The sequence below is a fragment of the Carica papaya genome, chromosome 9 (assembly GCF_054855325.1).
Source record: "Carica papaya isolate Zhongbai chromosome 9, ASM5485532v1, whole genome shotgun sequence".
In the NCBI taxonomy this organism is placed as follows: Eukaryota; Viridiplantae; Streptophyta; class Magnoliopsida; order Brassicales; family Caricaceae; genus Carica; species Carica papaya.
This window is the reverse complement of record NC_142317.1, coordinates 31,838,541-31,861,306: the sequence shown is the minus strand read 5'-3', so window position 1 is coordinate 31,861,306 and position 22,766 is coordinate 31,838,541. Positions and strand designations below refer to the sequence as shown.

Here is a 22,766-nt window from a genome sequence, read left to right as displayed (position 1 = left end):
CACCAAAAAATATCACCGCCGGCAAGTTTTTGTTTTTTGATTTTTTTAGGCCAACCAATGCCCCCTAATATGTTTTCTCGCAAAAATGAATATAAAACCAGCTAAAACCGGCCGAAAATGGCTAGGTTGATACAAACAGCTGTTGTGGGTGGCGGTGCCATCGCCTGAACATGGCGGTACTGCCGCGCCGGAATTCTGAAATTGGCCGAAAAAGTATTTTAACACTAATTTTAGATTTTTTAGGGGTATTTCTAGGTATATGAAGCGTGTTTTAATCTCCAAAGGAAAATTTAGAAAACCTGCGAACCACTAGTAGATGCAGTAAAAAATTCAGTGTTTCGAACACCGATTCGGGTAAGAATCCCTCACCTTATTTCATGTTATGGAAGTAAAGTTTAATTATCAATAATACAGTATTTTCGTAATTTATAAAAATTCGAGAATTAATTACATGTTACTAATGGAAACAGAACTGGTTATTTATTATTTTTTGTCATTTTTAACCGATTGTTTGACTTTACAGCTTTAAATGCATGATAATATACTGAAATTTGTAAAATGATTCAGTTGTGTCTTCTTGATGCATGTATTGTTTGTCTTGCGTTAATTTACAGTTAAATTGTGAAACTGAAAATTAAATACTAATAAAAAATTGATTGATTAAGTGAATGGATAAATTGTAGGCTTATTGGATATCCTGAGAGATGGTGCACAGACCGGGTACATAGGAAATCCTACTATGAACGTCGCCTCATACCAGACGGGGTATCGAGGATTGATATTTTTGACGCTCATACCAAACGGGGTATCGATGATTGATATTTTTTACGCTCATACCAGACGGGATATGGGGATGACACGTTTCATCCTCATATCAGACGGGGTATTGAGGGATAATATTTTTAGTGCTCATACTGAACAGGGTATGGAGATGACCGGTTAGTTAATAAGGTTGGATGTTGGATCACGCATAGTGAGACATCCCTATGAACCCCTATAGATATCAGTAGACAAATAAAAATGAAAAGTTGTTATTTTTACTTACTTGAATATGATATTATAATGTTGTTGAACTATTATCTCTACATGTCGGTTTTGAAAATCTAGCAATGATAAATATGCAATAAATTATTTTACATATGATAAATGAATTTACTTAAATTAAGAACTCTATTAGTTATTTTTATGATTTTTATCAACCTTCATTTTCTGTATCGATAAATAGTGTGATATTCTTATTAGAATAGTGTAGTTCACTCTTTCATTAATTATTTCATATCAAGAGAACTAAGACCCAAATCCAACAAGAGAGTTGTGAATAGTTCACCACACGGATTCCTTCAAAAGCTAGTGAATGTCGTCATAAGATGCTCAGTTGTTTACTTTTCATTTATTTTTTTTATTTTCATTTATTTTTTTTTAGAAAAGACATTCTCGTAACCCTATTAGGTATTTTTAATTATTATATAAGAAATGTAAACTCTGAACTTTATTATTTCGCTTCTGCATTCAATTTATGTCTTTATCTTATTTTCAGCTTCGGAACCGTTACATAATATTTTATATTTTAGCCAAAATTTACAATTCAATTTAATAAATTAATTAAAATATTAAAATTACCATCAAAATACATATACGAGTTTGTTTAAGAGAAAATAAAAAACTTATATAAAAATAAAATATAAAAAAATCTTAAATAAATTGAAAAAACTTCATCTTACAGTGAATAAGTCAAAATTGATTTCAATTCTCTATAATTTTGGTCAATACTATTCAATTTTTTTCAAGATTTTATCTACTTTTTATTAGATATTTTTTTTGCACGTACTTTAAATTAAAAAAAATAACCAGAATTTCATTAGTTTATTGGAGAAGGACTATATTGTATTAATTTTCATAGAAATAGATTTATTCATAATTTATCCTAAAATTCATTCGCTCTCTGTAATTATCAGAAACCATTTGATTTTCTGCCATTGATATTGATCACAACCTTTTCAGCCAAAGAAAGAAGTGTGTGTGTGTGTGTGTGTGTATCGCCTGCAAAGTAAGTAATCTCTCAATGGAATTTGATGAGATGGCGGACCACAACCCATCCCCCAAGAAACTCCAAGGGAAAGCGGCCATCATCACCGGCGGTGCCAGCGCCATCGGTGCGACGACGACGCGTGTCTTCAACGAACAAGGAGCACGTTTTGTCGTCATAGCAGACGTCCAGGACGAGCTGGGCAAGGAGGTAGCGTCCTCCATCGGCAGCCACTCCTGTAGCTACGTACACTGCGACGTCAGCATGGAGGAGCAGGTGGAAGCTCTGGTTCGGACTACAGTGGGAGCTTACGGCCGGCTCGACGTCATGTTCTGCAACGCCGGTGTTTTCAGTTTCTCCGACACTAAACAAGGCATCCTGGAGCTCGATCTCGACTCCCAGGACAAGCTATTCGCCGTGAACGTCCAGGGAGTGGCGGCGGGTGTGAAGCGCTCGGGTCGAGCAATGGTGGCGGGCGGCGGAAATAGGAGCATTATCTGCACAGCAAGCATAGGAGCAGAGATTGGGACGGACAGTTTTACAGACTACACCATGTCGAAGCATGCGGTGTTGGGGCTGGTCCTGTCAGCGAGTAGGCAGCTGGGTAAGAATGAAATTACGAGTGAACTGCGTGTCTCCGGGAGCGGTGGCGACGCCGATGCTTTGCCGGACTTTCAAGATGGAGAAGGAAGAGGTGGAGAAGATGTTTGAACCGTCGTCGTTTTTTGATGGTATTCTGAAGGAAAGACACGTGGCGGATGCTGTGGTGTTTCTGGCCAGTGATGAGGCTGCGTTTATTACCGGCCAGAATTTGGTCGTTGACGGCGGATTAAATCCATAATAACTTAAATTATTAAAAAAATCTTATAATATATATATATATATATATTATTTATATATACGATTCATTCGAATAAATATGCCTCTCAAAATGTATAGAGACACCTCTATTTTGATTATTGTGAGAGTTTGGGTTGATTACTATTTTATTTGTACTATAATTTCATAATTAATTACTTTACAATTATAATTTAAAAATTAACAGGGAGTAGCAATTATCATTTTTATTTTGTGATGTTTTTAATTTAATTATGTATTGTAAACAAATTGACAAATTAATTATAATAATTAAGAGTATTTAGAAATTGACATTTGTACAGCGAAATTAGAATATTATATGACATGAAAGAATGATAGCATAGATTTAACTTATTAAGAAAATTTACGTCATAATTTAAGAGAATATAGTCCGTTCATATTCTATCTAGTGTAAAAAATATGATATAAAGAATCTGCAAAAATACTCACTAACTATTGTATGTTAGCTAGTAAAAGATTATAAATTGACATAATGTTTCCAATGTGCGGAGAATATGAAGAGAGTGGGATCATATTTTTAAAAAAATGTGCATATGTAGACAAAATATAGAACGCAAGCACATTGCAAGATGTATATCTCGCTCTACTTGTTTTTTTATGTATGGTAACGACAGTTTAATTAGATTTTATTGAGCATGTAGTAGTTCCAAAATCGATAATTGTATCAAGAATTATGAATGGTCTAATTTTGGAAAAACAAAATAATGCCTAAACATATGAAGAACACTTATGGGACATGTGGAGGTCCTCACAAAGAGAGTTTATGGGTTAACCATCATGATCTAGTTTAGAAATTCATAAATTAGTATATGAAGAAGAAAATATTTTTATCTTTCCAAAAACAGTGTAAATGGCATACTCAATTAATTACTAGTTTGCATATATAAAAAAAAAAAAAAAAAAAAATTAATATGAATATTTAAACTTAATATAGATATCTATCTTAATCATCATAGTTTGAGAACGTTATGTATTATCTTTCACGATTGTAATGGAAAAGTTGCAAGAATACCTTACATGCCTTCTCCAATCTTGGCCAAAGTCGCAAAGATTTTAACATTGTTACACAAGTAACTTCATTAAAGGAACCGCTTGTATTATGATGAAAGATATTACTACATAATCTTAAGGTGACATTTAATTATCTTACCTTTCTCCAATCTTGATTAAAGTTGTAGAGGTTCTAATATTATTATATGAGTTGCAAGTAACTTTATTGAATGATATTATTCCATCATAATAGAGGATATGTATAAAACTCCAAAAATTTCGTACTTAATTTGTAATGTGAACTTCTATTTATTCTGACTCTAAGCCCGTTTAAATTCTTTGGTATTTTGTTTTTTGAATTTTTGAATGAATTTCATATTTCGTATTTTATTTGGTTAAATAATTTTTTGCAATTAATTATTTTATTTTTCTCAAAAAATAATTTATATTTTTAAAAACTAAGTAAAAAATTTTGGAAAAAACAAAGAAAAAATGACAGAAATCTCGTATGAGGGATCCTGCCCGCATTTGTGTGCGTGTGGGGCCAACACAAAATGTGCGCATTATGCGCATGTCCCATCCGCGCGCAGGGACGAGGTGCGGTTTGCGCGCGCCGTTTGTGCAGTAGGCTTGTGCGCGGTAGGCCTGCACATGGCAGGCTGGGGCAGTGAGTGCTGCCTCAGGCAGCACGCGCCGCCTCTTTGGGTGGCGAGCGCCGTCGGGTTGGGCAACATGTCGCCGCTGCTTGGGCGATGTGTCACTGTCGTTTGGGTGGCGTGCCTTTAGTTTTTACGTTGTCGTTACATCGCGTCGTCCATCTATCGGTCACATTCGTCAGTTGTCACATTTTATCTTTTCACATTAACTTTCTTTCTCTTCACCAAATTTTGCCACTTGGCGCAAATCTAATGGTCCCCATTTTCTATAAATAGATACCATAACTTTACTATTTTCTCATCACTTCCATTTTATTCTTCCATCCACTAAAGAGCTTTAGAGAGAGATGGAGTGATCTAGAGAGAGAGGGAGACGAGGAGAAGAAGAAAAAACATAGGAAACACCAAGATTTTGGTAATAAATGTAATATTTATTTCTAACATCTTAAAGAGTATTTCTACACAAAAATTAACAAAGTTAAATTAAATGTTTGCATGATTATTTTATGTACTTGAATGAAATGATTTAAGTTGTTAATTGCATCTTTTATGAACATATGTGAATCGATTTCTTGCATGTTTAATTTAAATGATTAAATGCTTGAGATAAACATTGATATATGATACATTATACGATGGTAAAGTAATTAATCATGAAATGATGTATAGACATGATAAATATATAGGGGTAGTGGCATGCATGATTCATAAAATATTTCGTTAGACTTTTTATTTTTGAAGACTTTCTATTTCTCCCCAATTTGGTCTGAAAAAATGTGAGAGCACCACTCCCTATGGATGATGGCGTACCCTCTAACGAGAGTGATGAAGCGATATGATTGTAGGGGTCACATTTGACAAAATACGACATTGGTTATAGTTAACATGTAAGACCACTATGGTTGGCACGGTCGTGATCATAGATCGTGTTATAGTTTGACAGCCAGTAAATGTGTCGTTAGTTTGGCAAGCCATAAATTGTTGATATAAATGAAATGAATTAGTCATTCCATATAGATAGTCGGAAATCCATATTGCCCTCAGTAGATGGAAGTCGGAATGATTTCGCACGAAGAATAAAACAAAAAATAGTGTATATCATGATTTGTTTGATTTTTTCTATTTCTAGCATGATGATTTAATTTGTAGCAGCCCCGAAAATTTAAAATGGAATTTTATATTCAAAAATATCAAATGCGGAAGCGAGGTCAAAATTTGAATAACATCCCTTACACTGAAACCGAAACGTGCTCACAAAATATAAAAGATTAAACTAACTAAAAGAGAAACTCGAAAATAAAACTATAAGTATGACTACAGAGTCTCTAGGCATTCCCTTCGTCGTCCTCCTGCGGAACGGGCTCGGGAACCATGTCTTCCTGATCTGAAATGGTTAAATAAGGAGTGAGCTACACTAGCCCAGTAAGAACATCACGATATCTCACCGTCACGGAGGTAAAGGTGGGTAGAAAAACACAAAAGACCAATGGAGCATGATTTACAACAAATCCTTTTATTTATGATAAAACCTTTACCATCCACTTACCTCGGTGGAATTCATGAAACAATATAAGAAAACAATAACATTATCACAATCATGGAATAATATAAGCTGTAAAACATAGCACTTATCACGCCTTTTGTAATTCAATCATTATACAACATATTCTTTTCTCATTTACCAGCCTACTAGTATCCATGGGGGTCCATAGGGGTCCCGCTACCCGTTAACCTTTAACATTCATAATCAGTTTCCAGGGCCGTCCCCATACCCCGTCCGGTATGGGCGCTAAAATCATAAACCTCAATACCCCGTCCGGTATGAGGGTGAAACGGGCCGTCCCCATACCCCGTCCGGTATGGGGGCCAAAACCATAAACCTCAATACCCCGTCCGGTATGAGGGTGAAACGGGCCGTCCCCATACCCCGTCCGGTATGGGCGCCAAAACCATAAGATCTCCATACCCCGTCCGGCATGTGAGACCACAATCCCGGTAGGGTTCCCTACGGACCCGGTCCGTCCACCATCTCCCAGGATATCTAGTCAGGCTGACCCCATTATACAATTATCAGTCTACACAATCTTTCATTTTCCTTTTCCTCAATAAGCATCATCAATTCACATTTAAACAAGCAAATCGTAATTCATGCCAAACAGACAACATACAGTATCAGTTCTTCAGTCTTTCAACCCATAATTAATAAAACAGTAATATATGCACTCGAAACTATAAAATGAACACATCAAACCTCATAATGCATTTAAAGCTGTAAAACAGGCCAAATAACAGTAAATCATCAATCACACTAGACTCGGGCTCCATTAGCAACCTTAAGCAATTTCACACATGCGTTAATTCAAGAAATACCGTTTTATCATTTTGAACTTTAATACCGTGATAGGAAATAGGGTGAGGGGTCCTTACTTATTTTCGGGATCCGAATACGATTCACAGTGCGCCTACAGGCCGTCCCTAATTTTCTCTGAATTTTTTCCGGGGAACTGAAACACACTAACGGTACCTGCACGTGTTCCAAAAAATCTCAAATTAGGCTCAGGGCCCCTTTTTGGCCAATACCGCAACTCCGGCACGGCGGCTCCGCCGAATTCGGCCACACTCGCATCGGTCCCTGCGAGAAAACAACCCTAGGGCCCTCGGGGGGCCAAAAAATCACGGAGAAGCGGAGCTTACTGGCGGCGGCGCTCTCGGGTGCGGCGGCTCTCCGGCGAGGTTCGTGGTTTGGTGATTCGGCTCCGGTCAACCTGTAGAGAAAAGAATGGTGATCACGGTGATATAAAAATTGCATCAAACGGAGGCCGGGAAGGGCCTCGTCGGAGGCAAAAACCGAGAGGGGGCGCGGCGGCGCCGCTGGTCTTCGGCCGCGTATTCCGGCTGTTTGGCCAGGATTTTGGCTTCAATTTGGCCACAGGAGGAATCAGCGTGGAAAAACGAGTCGGGGGTATGAAATTTACCTCGATCGGCGGTCGAAAATTTCCCCGGTGCGGCGACGGGTGGTGGCGGTCGGCCTCTGTTTCGTCTTCTCCGGCGAGCGGCAGGCAGCTAGGGTTTGTGGTCTGGTGTGGAGGTTCTATTTATAACCCCTTGCCTTTTGATCTCAGCCGTCCATTTTGTTTTAATCTGGGTCGTTCGTTTTTTATTGAATCTGGGCCGTCCGTGCGATTGTATCTGGGCCGTCCGATCGCGCGATTGATCTGGGCCGTCCGATCGCGCCCACGCGGATCGCCAACGTGGCCCGTTCCGGAGCGACGTGGTCTTGCCACGTGGCAGGCCCTGGTTGGCCGGGACTGCTGAACGGGCCTGCTGACGTGGCTACCGACGTGGCTTTTTTTTTTTTTTTTTCTTCCTTCTCGGTCCGGGCGCTACATAATTGATATGATTTTGACTTAACATTTTCTTTGTTAAATCAAATCGATTTCATAATTAATAAAGAACTTTGACATTACTCTTGATGGTAAGTAATGATGATACTTTTAAATACCTTTGAAATCTTATGATTTTATTCAAATATTATTTTTTTTACTAAGTATATAAAACTCACCCTTTTTCATTCCTCCTCCATATGAGTAAGATAGTGGAGAATCGATTGCTGACCAACCCCTTAAAGCCTTTGAGGATCTCATGGATCCATGAGCTTTTATGAGTGCAAAATTGTCTCGCACTCTGATAAATTCATCTTTTGTAGAGATTTGTAATCAACTTTGTTTCTGCCTCAGTTTTGTATGGAATTCTATTATTATTTTGTAAAGGATTGTAATTAATTGTTCCAATGCATACAATTATCTATTATATACTCATAATCTGTTTCTGTATCTGGTATCCTTATACCTCAATATGCATTTAGGATGTCACAAATTGTAACAAAGCAGTTACGCAGAATAATCTCTTACAACTAAGGCTATAGTTTGGAGACCCTATTAAGATATTTAAGAAATATGTCATCTTTCAAAAACTAGACCACCAACTCGTATATTCCCTTTCTTTTGTCGAATTGACGCGAAGGAGACCTTCTGTAGAGCGTACCAAAAGACCTGAGGCTTAGGATCATCTTACCAAAGCTAAGTTACTGAACTCTTTCGAGCCACCCAGGGTCTGACCGCAGCCATATGACAAAATCAAGTCAACCCTTGTCAACATCCTCCTGCCCGTGACTACCAACCAACTAAGAGATCTATCTCCTATAACATAGTCGAGTTTAGGAAACTTAACCCACTCTACTTTGAAAGATGCTCCGACCCTTTAGTAGTCGAAGCCTAGATCTTGTAGATAGAGAAGCTTTTTTCTATCTTAGACCTAACCAATGAATAAAAAATTCTCCTAGCAGTCTTCATGCTAACCAGTGAAGCCAAATATTGGTGGCGACTTAAAAAGAAAGTCTTACCTACCCTAACCACTTGGGAGGTTTTTATGGATACGTTCTTTGAGAACTTTTTCCCAGTCTATGTCTGAGAGAAGGAGAAGGAATTGCATGACCGCTAGAAAAACTTGACATGTTTGCCCCATTATTGGTCACCCTTGAGAGTCGCAAAAGTAAGAAGTTCCTAAAAGTTTGTGCTCATATCTATGATCGAATTGCAATGTTAAGATCAAGCTCGTATGCCGAGATGCTAGAAAATACCTAATTGGCCGAAATCCTTATCTCAGCCAGGCACCAACACATTGTCGGAGTCTGTACCCAACAATAACAACATTAACCCCAACAACCAAGAAGAAGACTACTTTACCCAGTTAATAGTCATCCTGATAAACGACCCTGAGTTGCCACTCCCGTTGCTCAGCCTCCACCTATTGGACAAACATGTCCACTCTTCCCAACCATGCTAGTATTGTGGTCACCTGCATGGTGATTAGCCTTGTCGGCGTTTATAAAATGTCAGCTATAAGTGCAGAAGCACTCAATATTTTGTGAAAGATTGCCCCCAGCAGTCAACGGACATGATCAGACCAATAGTACAGGGTCATGTGTACCACTTTGATGAACTCAGTTCCCTCACCATGTCTTTATCCAGGATATGCTTTCTATCCATGATGTTTCAGTTAGGGCTCTGATTGATACAGGTGCTACCCACTCTGTTATTTCTTATCCATTTGTATGTAAATTAGATATTCAGCATGAATCTTTAGATTAAGTATTAGCAGTAGAAACTCTTTTTAGGAGTTTATTAAAAACTCATTGTATGTATAAAAAATATAAAATAAAAGCTTCAGGGAGTAGAACTATTAGTAGATCTCATACTTTTATATTTTTCAGGATTTGATGTTATCTTATAAATGGATTGGTTAGAGAGGTATAAGGCAATCATTAACTGTGAAAGAAAAAATGTAACCTTGCGATCACCAAAAATGAAATGAAAATCTATAAATTAGTTTTGATATTATCCAACCTCTGAACAAACAGGAAAATGGATGTTGATCCTGCTCTATATACACCATTCCTACTGTTTGTAACTTTCTGAAAGTCTTTTCGGAAGATCTACCTGGTTCCTCCTCCACAGGAGATAGAGTTTTCTATCAATTTACTTCCTAGAATATAACATATCTCAAAACCTATCTATCGCATGAGTTGTGCTGAGCTCACAAAATTAGAAAACCAGCTCTCCGAGCTTCTTAGTCAAAAATTCATCCGCCCTATTTATTCTCCTTGGAGTGCTCGGCTCTTATTTATGAAGAAGAAAGACGGCTCCCTCCGACTGTCCAAAGATTACAGAGAACTTAATCATGTAACGATAAAAAGTAAGTATCTTTTACCTCGTAGTGATGATGTGTTCGATTAATTGTAAGGTGTTGCAATCTTCTTGAAGATCGATCTTAGATCGAGGTACTATCAATTGCGGGTCAAAGAAGAAGATATTTCGAAGATTGCTTTCCGATGCTGATATGGTCAGTACGAGTTCAATGTTATGCCTTTTAGACTAACTAATACCTCTGTGCTTTTATGGATCTTATGAATAGGGTTTTCCAGCATGCACTGGATCAATACATCATCGTGTTCATTAATAACATCTTACTATATTCTAAGAGCCTGAAAGAAAACGCAGTCTATTTGTCTCGGGTATTAAAAACCATTTGTCAGAACCAGCTGCATGCTAAATTTAACATGTGCTCTTTTTGGTTGGATTGAGTCTCTTTCCTTGACCACATGATTTCGGGCGAAGGAGTTTCTGTGGATCCATCCAAAATTGAAATAGTAATAAATTAGAACCTGCCAACAAATATTGTTAAGGTACATAGTTTCCTTGGATTGACAGGTTACTACCAGTGATTCATCAATAGATTTTTTAAGACTAGAGCTCCATTGACTCATCTCACCAAGAAAGACGAAGCTTTTATTTAGGATTACGAATGTGATAAAAATTTTGTTGAGTTGAAGTATCGTCTCATCTCTGCTCCAGTATTGATTCTCCCTTATAATATTGAAAGATTTCAATTTTACTATGATACATCTCACATAGGATTGAGTTGTATTTTGATGCAGAATGGTCGGGTAGTTACTTATGGATCCAAACAATTGAAGCCCCATGAGCGCAACTACTCTACTCACGACCTGAACTTGGCGCTTATATTCTTTAACTTGAAGGTATGATGTCATTATTTGTATGATCAGGCATTCGAGATCTATACTGAATAGAAACATTTAAAGTATATATTTTCACCGAGGGAATTGAATATGAGACAGAGACATTAGTTGTACTTCCTGAAAGACTACAACTACAAGATCATCTACCACCCTAGTAGAGGTAATGTAGTCACTGATACTCTGAGCCAAAAGGAATCCGCTTTGTTGGCCCAAACCATGGCCTATAATTAGAAATTAGTCGATATTATGCAAGCACTCCACTTTAACCATTATGGCAACAGTTCCTACCTCGCCCAGATCCAAGGTTTGCTTAATCTTTTCATGAAAATTTAAGAAACTCAATCCACCGACCCAGAGATAACTAAAAATTTAAGTAAGTTTACTTCTGATAAATTTTCTGATTTCAGACTCACAAATGATGGATTGTGCGGGTTTCGGGGTCATATTTGGGTCTTCGTTGCTGTTAGGACAAATGTTCTCAAGATTGCCCAGATCTCCAAACTGTTCTATATCCCGGAAGTATCAAGATATACCGAGACCTGAGGCATCAATATTGGTATCTTAGAATGAAGAAAGACATTATTGACTATGTCTTCTGATATCTTACTTGTCAACAAGTTAAGGTAGAATACTAGAGACCTAGCGGTTTGTTGCAAGGCTACCTTATTTCGGAATTAAAGTTGGAGCATGTGACCATAAACTTTATCACTGGTCTGCCTAAGACCTGTTCTGATTGCAGTGCAATATAGGTCATTGTTGACAGGTTGACCAAGACTGTTCATTTTTTACCAATCAAAACCACATATTCCACAAGCAGATTAGTTCGCTTGTATGCTGAGGAGATTGTTCAACTCCACAACATCCCCTCATCCATTGTGTCAGACCAAGACCTCTGGTTCACCTCCCATTTTTAGGACAGTTTTTAAAAAGCACTTAGTTCATAATTATACTTTAGCACTACCTATCTACTTCAGACTGATGATTAGTCTGAACGTACTATTTAAACACTATAAGACATATTACGCACTTATGTCATAGACTTTTATGATAATTAGTATGAATATCTTCTTCTATGTGAATTTGCTTATAATAATAGTTATCATTCCATAATTGGCATGACTACATATGAAATTCTGTACAGTAGACCCTGTTGTTCTCCCATTTATTGGAATAAAGTCGAAAACCAACATCATTAAGAACCTGATTACATCCAGGAGACTATCGAGAAAGTTGTTATCATTCGAAAGAACTTAGCCATCACCTAGAGTTACCATAAAAGCTTCATCAATAACCGTAAAAGATCCCTAAAATTTGTTATTGGTGATCAAGTCTTTCTTAAGATCTTCCCTTACAAAGAGAAAATGTGGTTCAGTAAGAAGGGAAAGCTGAGCCCCTGTTATGTGGGACCTTTCAGATCGTGGGACCCGTTAGACCCATGGCGTACTGCCTTACTTTGTCCCTAGAATTTGTGGGTCTGTGTAATGTTTTCTATGTCTCTATACTCAAAAGGTACCACTCTGACCTTTCTCATATCATTCCTCACCTAGAGATGCAGGTTCAAGCTAATATAACATAAAAGGAGCTCACCGCGAAAATCATTGATTGGACCAATAAAGTTTTGTGCAATAAAAGGATTCCTATGGTGAAGGTGTAGTGGCAACACCACACTCTCGAAGAGGCGACATGAGAGTTGGAGAGTGAAATACAAGAAAAGTTTCAAGACCTATTCATGACAAATTTTCTAAGGTGGAAAAATGTAACACTCTAAAAATCTCGTACTTAATTTGTAATATGAACCCCTATTTATTCAAGCCTTAAGGCCATTTAAACTCCTTGATATTTTGTATTTTGAATTTTTGGATGAATTTTGTATTTCATATTTTATTTGGTTAAATAATTTATTAAAATCAATTATTTTATTTTTTCGTAGGCAATTTATGTTTTTAAAAGCTAAATAAAAATATTTCAGGAAAATGGAGAAAAATGGAAAAAATCAAGCGAAAACGCTTGCAAGAGGGATCCCGCCTGCACGAGCTCCTCGCGTGTGGCTAACACAGGAGGTGTGCACTGTGCGTATTTCCTATTCGCGCAGGGTGCAAGGTGCAGTCGCTTACGTACCCCATTATTTGTAAACAGGCATGCAGCTTTGCACGCCTTCTGCACGCTCCGTTCGTGTAGTAGGCTCGCGCACATGCCTCTGCGCGCACAGTAGGCTAGCCCTGTGATGCACGATAGGTTGGGGCGACATGTACTATCTCGGGTAGTGTGTGTCGCCCCTTGGGGCATCAAGCGCCGCTGGTTAGGCGGCGTGCTGCCATCGCTTGGTGACGTGTTACGTCGTCCATCCGTCGATCACATATGTCGGTCATCACATCTCATCTTTTCTCATTGACTTTCTCTCTCTTCATAAGATTTTGCTATTTGACACAAATCTAACTGTCTCTATTTTCTATAAATAGGGACCCTCACTTAACCATTTCCTCATCACTTCTATTTCATTCTTCCATCCACCAAAAAGCTTTAGAGAGAGAATGAGTGATCTAGAGAGAGAGAGAGAGGAGAAGAAGAAAAAAAACGAAGGAAACACTAAAATTTTGGTAAAAAATTTAGTATTTACTTCTAACATCCGAAAGAGTATTTATAAACTAAAATTAACGAAGTTAAATTAAATGTTTACATGATTATTTTATATGCTTAAATGAAATGATTTACATTGTTAATTTTTATAAACATATGTGAATTGATTTCTTGCATGTTTAATTTAAATGATTAAATGCTTGAGATAAACGCTAATATATAATACATTATACAATGGTAAAGTAATTAAACATGAAATGATGTATAGACATGAGAAATATGTACGGACAGTGGCATGCATGATTCATAAAGTATTTCGTTAGATTTTTTTCTCTGAGAAATTTTTGTTTCTTCCCCATCTAGTATGAAAAGACGTGAGAGCACCGTCCCCTATGGATGATGGCATACCCTCTAACGAGAGTGGTAACGCGATATGATTGTAGGGGTCACCTTTGGTAAAATACGGTTATGGTTATAGTAAACATATAAGATCACTGTGGTTGGCACGGTCGTATTCATAGATCGTGTCATGATTTGACAAGCCGTAAATGTGTTGTTGGTTTGTAAGCTGCAAATTGCTGATATAAATGAAATAAATTGGTCATTCCACATGGATAGTCAGGAATCTGTATTACCCTCAATAGATGGAAGTCGAAACGACTTCGTGCGAAGAATAAAATGAGAAATAATACATATCATGATTTGTTTGATTTTCTTTATTTTTAGTATGATTGTTTTGATTGATACAATTTTGACTTGATATTTTCTTTATTAAATCAAATATATTTCATAATTAATAAAAAACCCTGACATGACTCTTGATGATAAATAATGATGGTACTTTTAATTACCTTTAAAATCTTATGGTATTATTTAAATATTATTTTTTTTACTGAAGATATGGAATTCACCCATTTCTATGCCTCTTCCAGATTAGTAAGATAATGAGGAACCGATCGATAATCTACTCCTTGAAGCCTTTGAGAATCCCGTGAATCTATGAACTTTTATGAGTGCAAAATTATCTCGCACTTTGATGAATCCATCTTTTGTAGATACTTGTAATTAATTTTATTTCTGCATCAATTTTGTATGGAACTCTGTTATTATTTTGTAAGGGATTGTAATTAATTATTTTTCTGCATACAATTATCTATTATGCACTCGTAATCTGTTTTTGTATTTGGTATTCTTATGCCTTAATGTGCATCTGGGATTTCATAATATTACTCTATTTCAAAGTGATATTCAATCCTCCAAAATTTGGTTTAAATTCTCTAATTTTACTCATTAAAAATCAAATAAAAAGTGACATTTCATTTTTTTTTCTTTTTCACTTAAATAGTTATTATATAATAACTTATCATAAGATTAGAATAATTGACATTTTGGTGGTATTCTACTAGTGGGTCTGTTTTTTTACCCTTCCATGTTAAATATTAACAATGAAAAAGAAAAAAAGTTGACTTGTTTGTGTATGCATGTGAAGACAATAACATAAGTTGTCTCTACATATAAATATATAAATTCCCAATTATATATTTTTTTTTTAAAAAAAAAAGTAAAGGCAAATAAATAAATAAACTTTATTTATTATTATCCAATGCCTTCTCGACTTGCCCAAAGGCTTATCTTCTCAACCATACATATATATATATATATTTTTAATAACCCAAACCCAAACCCAACCCACCAAATCTAACCAAACAACTAATTGCCGTTTTGAGCAACATGGGTCTGTCGTTCCGGGTCAAGTGCCATAACTCATTTGCGGCATCATCTCCATTAACGCCATTAGTCAACTCGCTTCTACCCAGAAAACTTCATTTCAGTCAACTCGAATTCCAGCCCCTAAGAAAATCATGGTCCATCTCCACGAAAAGACGGCTGCCGGCGGTGGTCGTGACGGCGGCTTCCGGTCATTTAGCTGCTCCGTTTGGAGAATCGTGGAAACCGGAGAAGGTCTCATCCCCACCTTCACTCAGTGACATTATTTGGCCTTCTGCAGGTATTTCTTTCTCTTTAATGCTAAATTTCGCTAATTAACGTTATAAGTATCTGTAAATTTATTTCGAAAAATGTCAATTTTTCCTCAATTAAATAAAGTTCACTCGGGGAACAGGCGCATTTGCAGCAATGGCGATATTGGGAAAGATAGATCAAATTCTAGGACCTAAAGGATTTTCAATGACGATTGCACCATTAGGGGCTGTTTGTGCTGTTCTATTTACTTCTCCTTCCTCACCTGCAGCTCGGGTACTCACTGTCTCTATCTCTTGTATATTCTAATATAATTATACAATATAAGAAATTCTGAATTTCAAGATTGTTGTTGTTTGTTTCAGAAATACAACATGTTCATGGCTCAGATTGGGTGTGCGGCGTTTGGAGTTTTGGCATTGTGTTTATTTGGCGCCGGATGGCTTGCTAGGAGTGCGGCACTCGCTGCCTCCATAGCTTTCATGGTCTACTTCCGTGCCTCACATCCACCTGGTTAGTTCTTTTTCCTCTCCTTCTTGTTAACTTCCGCAATTTTGAATGCTTACTGCAATCTTGAATGCGTAGTTGCAATAGAAAATTGAATCCTGTAGCTACAATTTTGAATGCGTACCTGAAATTCTGAATGCTTACTGCAAATTTGATGCGTATCTGAAATTTTGAATGCTTCCTACAATTTGGGATGCTTACTGCAGTTATGAATGCTTGCATCAATTTTGAACTCTTACCTGCAACTTTGAATGCGTATCTGCAGTTTTAAATTCTGAATGCAATTTTGGATGCTTAATGCAGTGTTGAATGCTTCCTGCAATTTGACCGTTTACTGCACTTTTGAATGCATGGTTCAATCTGGAATGTATACCATCAATTCTGAATGCTTTCTGCATAGTTTGAATCTTGAATATGTAACATCAATTTTTAATGACTACTGTATCTATGAATACGCAGCTGCAATTTTTAAAGGTTACTGCAATTTTAAAGCTTACTGCAAGTTTGGATGCTTGCTGCAGTTTTGGATGCTTACTGCAATTTTGAGTGCTTACCTGCCGTTTTGAATGCTCACTGCAACTTTGAATATGTAGCTGCAACTTTTAATGCTTATTGCAATTTGGAATGCTTGGTTGAAAATTTGAGTACTTAAATGCAAATTTGAATGCTTACTGCAAATTGACTATGTAGCTGCAAGTCTGCCCATTTTGTTCATTGATGGAGCCAAGTTTCACCATTTGAATTTCTGGTACGCTTTGTTTCCTGGTGCTGCCGGATGCATTATCCTCTCTTTAATTGTAAGTTGATCTCTTTCCCCCCACTATCAAATCATCTGATGCTATAAATAGATTTAGGCTGGGATTTTGAGTTTACTACCCTTTTTAATCAAATTTAACAAATCTAAAAACATTAGATAACCAAAAGGTTGCTTTTTTTTTCTCCATTTTTAAAGGGTAAACTATATTTTTGTTTCATCTAATATTTTTTGTTGCAATTCAAAAAGTTTAATTTTCTGACAATTGGTTCTTGTCAATTAACATCAAATTATTAGTTTTAGTAAGCCACTAACAATACATATACTTTTTAAAAACTCTTTCTACAATTTTAGTTTAGTTTTCGTGTTTATATTTAAGAATCCGAATGCATGAAGTCCTTAAAAAATCAATAGTTTTCTGTAAATTTTTGCAAGAATAATCAATAGAAGCTGAGTTTCCCAGAATAAGATAGATTGTCTGAATTGCAATAAGATTGAACTACAAAGGGTAAACTATACTTTGTCCATTGTTATTTCGCTTTTACTGAATTTTCTTCTTTAAACTTTATTAGTCTTAACATATAAAATAAAAGGATAGTTATATATTTCATATCGATCTATATCCACTTTGAATTTTTTGGAAAAATGAGAATTCGATTCTTCTAAAGTAATAAAAAAATTATATTTCTTAACCCCAATAATAAAAAAGAGGCGTGAGATTAAAAATAAAAAACATTTTCATTTTATATTTTAAGATCGGTTCATTTTTTCTTCTAGTTCGACCCAACTCCTACGTCTAATCTTCATATTAGTTTTAACATAGAACTTAGCTTTTATATTTCGCTCGTACCTGAATCCTTTGGGATACGATTTGGGAGGGATGGAATATACAACAAGTTTTAACTTTATATGCTAAAACTAATATGAGAATTTTATATGTAAAGAGTAATATGAGACTATTACATATATAAACTGAGAATGGCATAGAGATTGGATATAACATAGCATAAAAGTAACAAAAAGATTAAATGTGAGAATTAAGTAAATTAAATTGAAAATTAAACTATATGCAACACAACAATATAAACAAGAGGATTGCACAGCTCAAAAAATTCAACAATGAGGAAAATAGAAGAAGACAAAGGAAATAATGAAGGATGAGATTACCAAAATATATATACATGATATATACATATATATATATGTATAAGTCTGTTGACAAAGGAAGGTACTTAAGTTGTTTCCTGCTTATGGATGGGCTGGTGCAGCAAGAGATTGTGTGTTACTTGAAGGACAATGTGAAGTTTTGATATCTGAAGAAAAAGTTGCAAGATCCCAGTTCTTCTTCCTCCATTAAAAGGCTGACAGGTATGGACACTGAGGAACAAAAAAAAGTGTATAGATTGATTGGCACATATATATTAGAGTGGGATCCTGTCTTTTGGGTGTCAAAAAAGATAGAATGTAATCAGTAGAGAGTATTTTGCAGCCTTTGATTGTGTAATAAGCCAGCTGGTTGGTTGTAATTGTAGAAAGCCCACAAAACTGTACAATAATTTGAGATGCAAGAACTTGCAGATTTCATCTTCATAATATAATAACAAACCGGAAGTTTTGTGCATAAATTTCGTTAGTACAGACTGCTCAGATTTACAGAAAACCGAGAACACAAGCCTAGATACAAATATTCATGTTATTTGAAGGTGATTGAATTTGGAATCAGATTTTGCTGGATTTATGAACTCTAGAAAGTCTATTTCAGAATATGGTTTTCTTTTAAATGGAGGTGATGCATCATGGAAGGGTATAACCACTCCTAGTCTGCTTTTGCAACACTTTTATCATTCAGCATTTTTGTCTAATGTTTGCACCAAATGAGCACTTGGTGTCTCCTGCTTTAACCTCTCATTCTCTTGTACCCAGATGGTCAAAAGTTCATTAACTAACATTTTTGTTTTTGCGGGTTATTTGAGAAAGTTCATATGAAACTTTCTTGCTTGAACAGGATTCTGCCCACACTACTTGATTAATGAAAATTATTCTTTTCTCTTTAGAAAAAACTATGGTTGGAGAGACCTACAAATCTTGATATTAACATATCAATCTATCCGCCTCGTGGCTAATTTACTCCTTCAAGTCTCTATCTTAAAGAAAAAATTCCTTCCCCTCATTCATAGCACTCATAAAGTCCCTTTCTTTTGTTGAAAAAATGACTCAATCTAACCCTCGAAATGTATTGTTTACAAAAAAGAACCTTTAAATGGAATGTGATCATCTTTCAATTCACACCTAACTCCGAGTTCAAAGCATGTATTTTAACATATTCTATATAGATAAGTGCATTTATCCATGCATTAAGAACCAAAAAAAACAAAAACTTCTTAAAAGTAGTGAAAAAAATTATTTTCCATCAAATTTTGATTTTACTTGCAAATTAATTTTTTTTATGAATCCGTTCTTGAACTTTTTGCATTATTCTAAATTACTTATATTATTTAGTTTTTAATAATTTATTTTTTAAAAAAATAAAGACTTGTTTATGGAGAAAAATAAAGAGAAAAAAAAAACTTAAGCTAATTTAAAAATTAGGAAAAAAATTCCAATATTCATCATCATCACCATTGACAACACTACTGCCATCTTCAACCTCCTTATCCACTACCCTCTCAACTATGTGAACAACTATTTCTCCAACCTCCTACCTTTGTGTTGTCTACCTAGACTCGAACGGTATCGTCGTCGACGACATCAGATAGCTCTGTAATTCTATAATGTCAACTTTACCTCCTACTTTAATCTCACATTCTGGTTATATCCACCCGTGTCCCTCCCTCAACTCTGTCAGTTAAGAAGTGAGTCTGCTACTTGGACAAGCAGAGAACAGGGAATAGACGTAAAGAACTTTTGGAGAATTTAGGATTATAGAGCTTTTTCGAGGGGATCAATAATCCTATCACTTTTTTTATCTCTTGTTTCAGAGCTTCCTCATGTTCTCCTATGTTTTTCTTTTTTATCTTTCATCCTTTATTTCTCTCTCTTTTTTACTGCCATAAACAATGATCTCTCCTTAGTTTTTTGAGAATCTTGAAAGAAGAAGAAGAAAAAGAAATACATCACTCCTTAAAAGAATATTGTTTTCGAGAGATTGAAATTTATAGAAGTAGAATAGACCAGAAACTAAAAAAAACAAATGAGTATTTCTTTTCATTTACAGAAAAAGATGAGGGAAGAGAAGAGAAGAGAGAACTAAATGATAATCAATGTTTTTCAAAAAGAAGCAGAAGATGGAAAGGAAATTGAGGGAGGAGGATGAGAAAGAAAACCAAACAATACTCAATTTTCTTCGATTATTTCTTTTGAAATTGAGTATGTTAGTATTTGTAAAAAAAAGTTGAAAAGTTCATAAACTATTTTATAATTATAAAAATATTTAGGATCAAAATAAAATATATATGAAAATTTGAAGATTAAATAAATAGTCTAACCTAAAATAAAATATATAACATTGTATAAACCATAATTTTATAGAAGCACTTCATATAGACCATGATTGTCAACAACTTGTGCAAGAGTCACTAACTTTAACTTTCTTGTTTAAATACGATGTGTCGGCTAATAATGGGCTTATGATTTGGACAGCCCAATTACCTAAGCCCATAAGTATCAAAATAATGGACTACATAATTCTGATTTGCGACACGTGCGATGTGTGTATACCGGTGTATTAGGTTAAAATTGGGATTGATTTTATCTATGTGTGGCACATGTACAATATTATTTTGATACATTATAAATATTTCTCGATACCTCATTGAACTCTCAGAGATCTAAATACAAAAGAATCATATTAATTTTTTTCTAAAGTTACTTATCTTTCTTTTGAGAATTTTTATTGTTCTTACACATTTTTTGTTCTGGTTCTTTATTTCGTTTTAAATTCTTGAATCTCGTGATACAAAAAGATTAAAATTATTTTCTTATATCGACACTATTTGATTAATGGAATGTATCTGTTTTTTTTTTAAAAAAAAATAATAATTTAAAAAGACTTGCAAAAATTGGTTTTAACATATCAATCCAAATAGCTTATGGCTAATATACTTCTACAAGTCTTTTTCTTATGGTATTTATAATATATATAAATATATTATATTAAGATTATTCTTAATAATAATTAATTATTGTTCAACATAATATTAAACTCAACCATATGTTATTTAAAATTCTTAATTTCAGTACAAGTACATAACCCACACTTAAGTTCAATCAATTATGAACTTAAAAATGAAAAAAAAAAAACATATTTAATTAATTAACATATGAAAAAAAAACGTATATGTTATTTGTTATGTACTAATTAATCACAAACTAGCAGTACAAAAATCATATCATCGTAAGCATTTTGAAGTGGACAAATTTCCTTAATATCCATTAAAAAAAAAAATTAACGATTTTTAATTAATATTTGATTAATTAAATAAATCTAATTAAGATTAATATAATTATTTTTTACATTCTTAAATTTAATTAAGAATTTTTAATGAACGCTCTACTTTTTATATTAGAGATTATAGAAAATGCTTGAAGCTCCTTATAAAAAAAAAAAAGGCATTTCCATTTTCATAAGCCCACTTATATATTCCGATCTACGGATGAACGCCACGTGTCATATCAACTCCCTGTAACTGGCGGACAACTATGTGCTGTCATTGTCATTAGTGGGGGCCCACCTCCCACAAGCCCCACAGTTTCCAATGCTTATCCATCCATTCCATGCTCTTGCCATTCACCCAGGGCATATTATATATAATATCAACGGTGTGGGTCCCGTTAGTTTTTTGACCTGATCATCAGCCAATAGAATCGTAGATCATTAGCCACATAGGTGGGGCCCGCGATGGCAGATTCCACGGAGGGTTAGCGTCGGTTACTGCCTTGACGGCGACGTTCGTCTGACGAGAATGGATTCGATCCTGGACGTCCACGTGGTTCGGGACATATGAATGTGGTCGGTAGGAACTCCGTCTTCTAGAAGTCTGGACAGTTGGAGGAAAGTGATTGGAAGTAGGAAATATGCCATACAGGACGAAAAGTGTGGGGTGGCCCACTCCCATCACATCATGTTTCCTCTGCTGACAGAAATTTTCTGAAAATTTTTTAACCCAAGTAACTTATTTTTTACTGCAGATTTACTTTTGAATTTTAACTTAAGATTTAAATGCTGAAGTTAGACTTTGTTTGGCGATAATTAATTAATATATAATAATGATAGTAATTAAATGATAATAATATAAAATTATAATGATAAAATTTTTGTCTAAATGATGGTATATTAATGATATATTTTTATTTGAATGATAAGATTGTATAATTGTATTTTTATCTAAATTAGTAATTTATTTCTATATATTATAATAAATAGTATAAAAGAAGTATATAAGAAAAAAAATTATTTATTAATATAATTATATTTTTATTTAAATAAATAATTATTATACATAATTAAATTAAAATTTTATATTTAATGAAATAAATAATTATTATTTATATTATCACATTAATTTAATAAATTTGTAATTATCAGAACATATATAGAATTAATTAAATTAGATGAGAGTATGATAGGAAACAAATAAAATGTCCACCAAATACCAATAATTTTGTGGTTTAAAAATTTATCCCAAAATTTGACACTCAAATACTATTTATTATTATTGGAAGTTGAAACAAACATGATTTTCTCACACCCATAAAATATCATACATTAAAATTCTATCATTTACTATGATCCAAATAGAG

At 34.9% G+C, this 22,766-nt stretch overlaps 1 protein-coding gene and 1 pseudogene across 1 annotated transcript; both read left to right on the top strand.

The window, feature by feature from the left end:
- Window positions 1-1,932: 1,932 nt before the first annotated feature.
- On the top strand, window positions 1,933-3,015 carry LOC148240258 (short-chain dehydrogenase reductase 3b pseudogene; annotated as a pseudogene).
- A 12,382-nt stretch (window positions 3,016-15,397) lies between these two features.
- LOC110823793 (Integral membrane HPP family protein) lies at window positions 15,398-18,592 on the top strand. Its single transcript, XM_022054273.2, has 5 exons — window positions 15,398-15,734; window positions 15,849-15,982; window positions 16,072-16,219; window positions 16,904-17,010; window positions 18,236-18,592. Exons 1-5 carry the CDS (start codon window positions 15,458-15,460, stop codon window positions 18,275-18,277), a joined length of 708 nt encoding a protein of 235 aa, XP_021909965.1. The 5' UTR covers window positions 15,398-15,457; the 3' UTR covers window positions 18,278-18,592.
- Window positions 18,593-22,766: the final 4,174 nt, after the last annotated feature.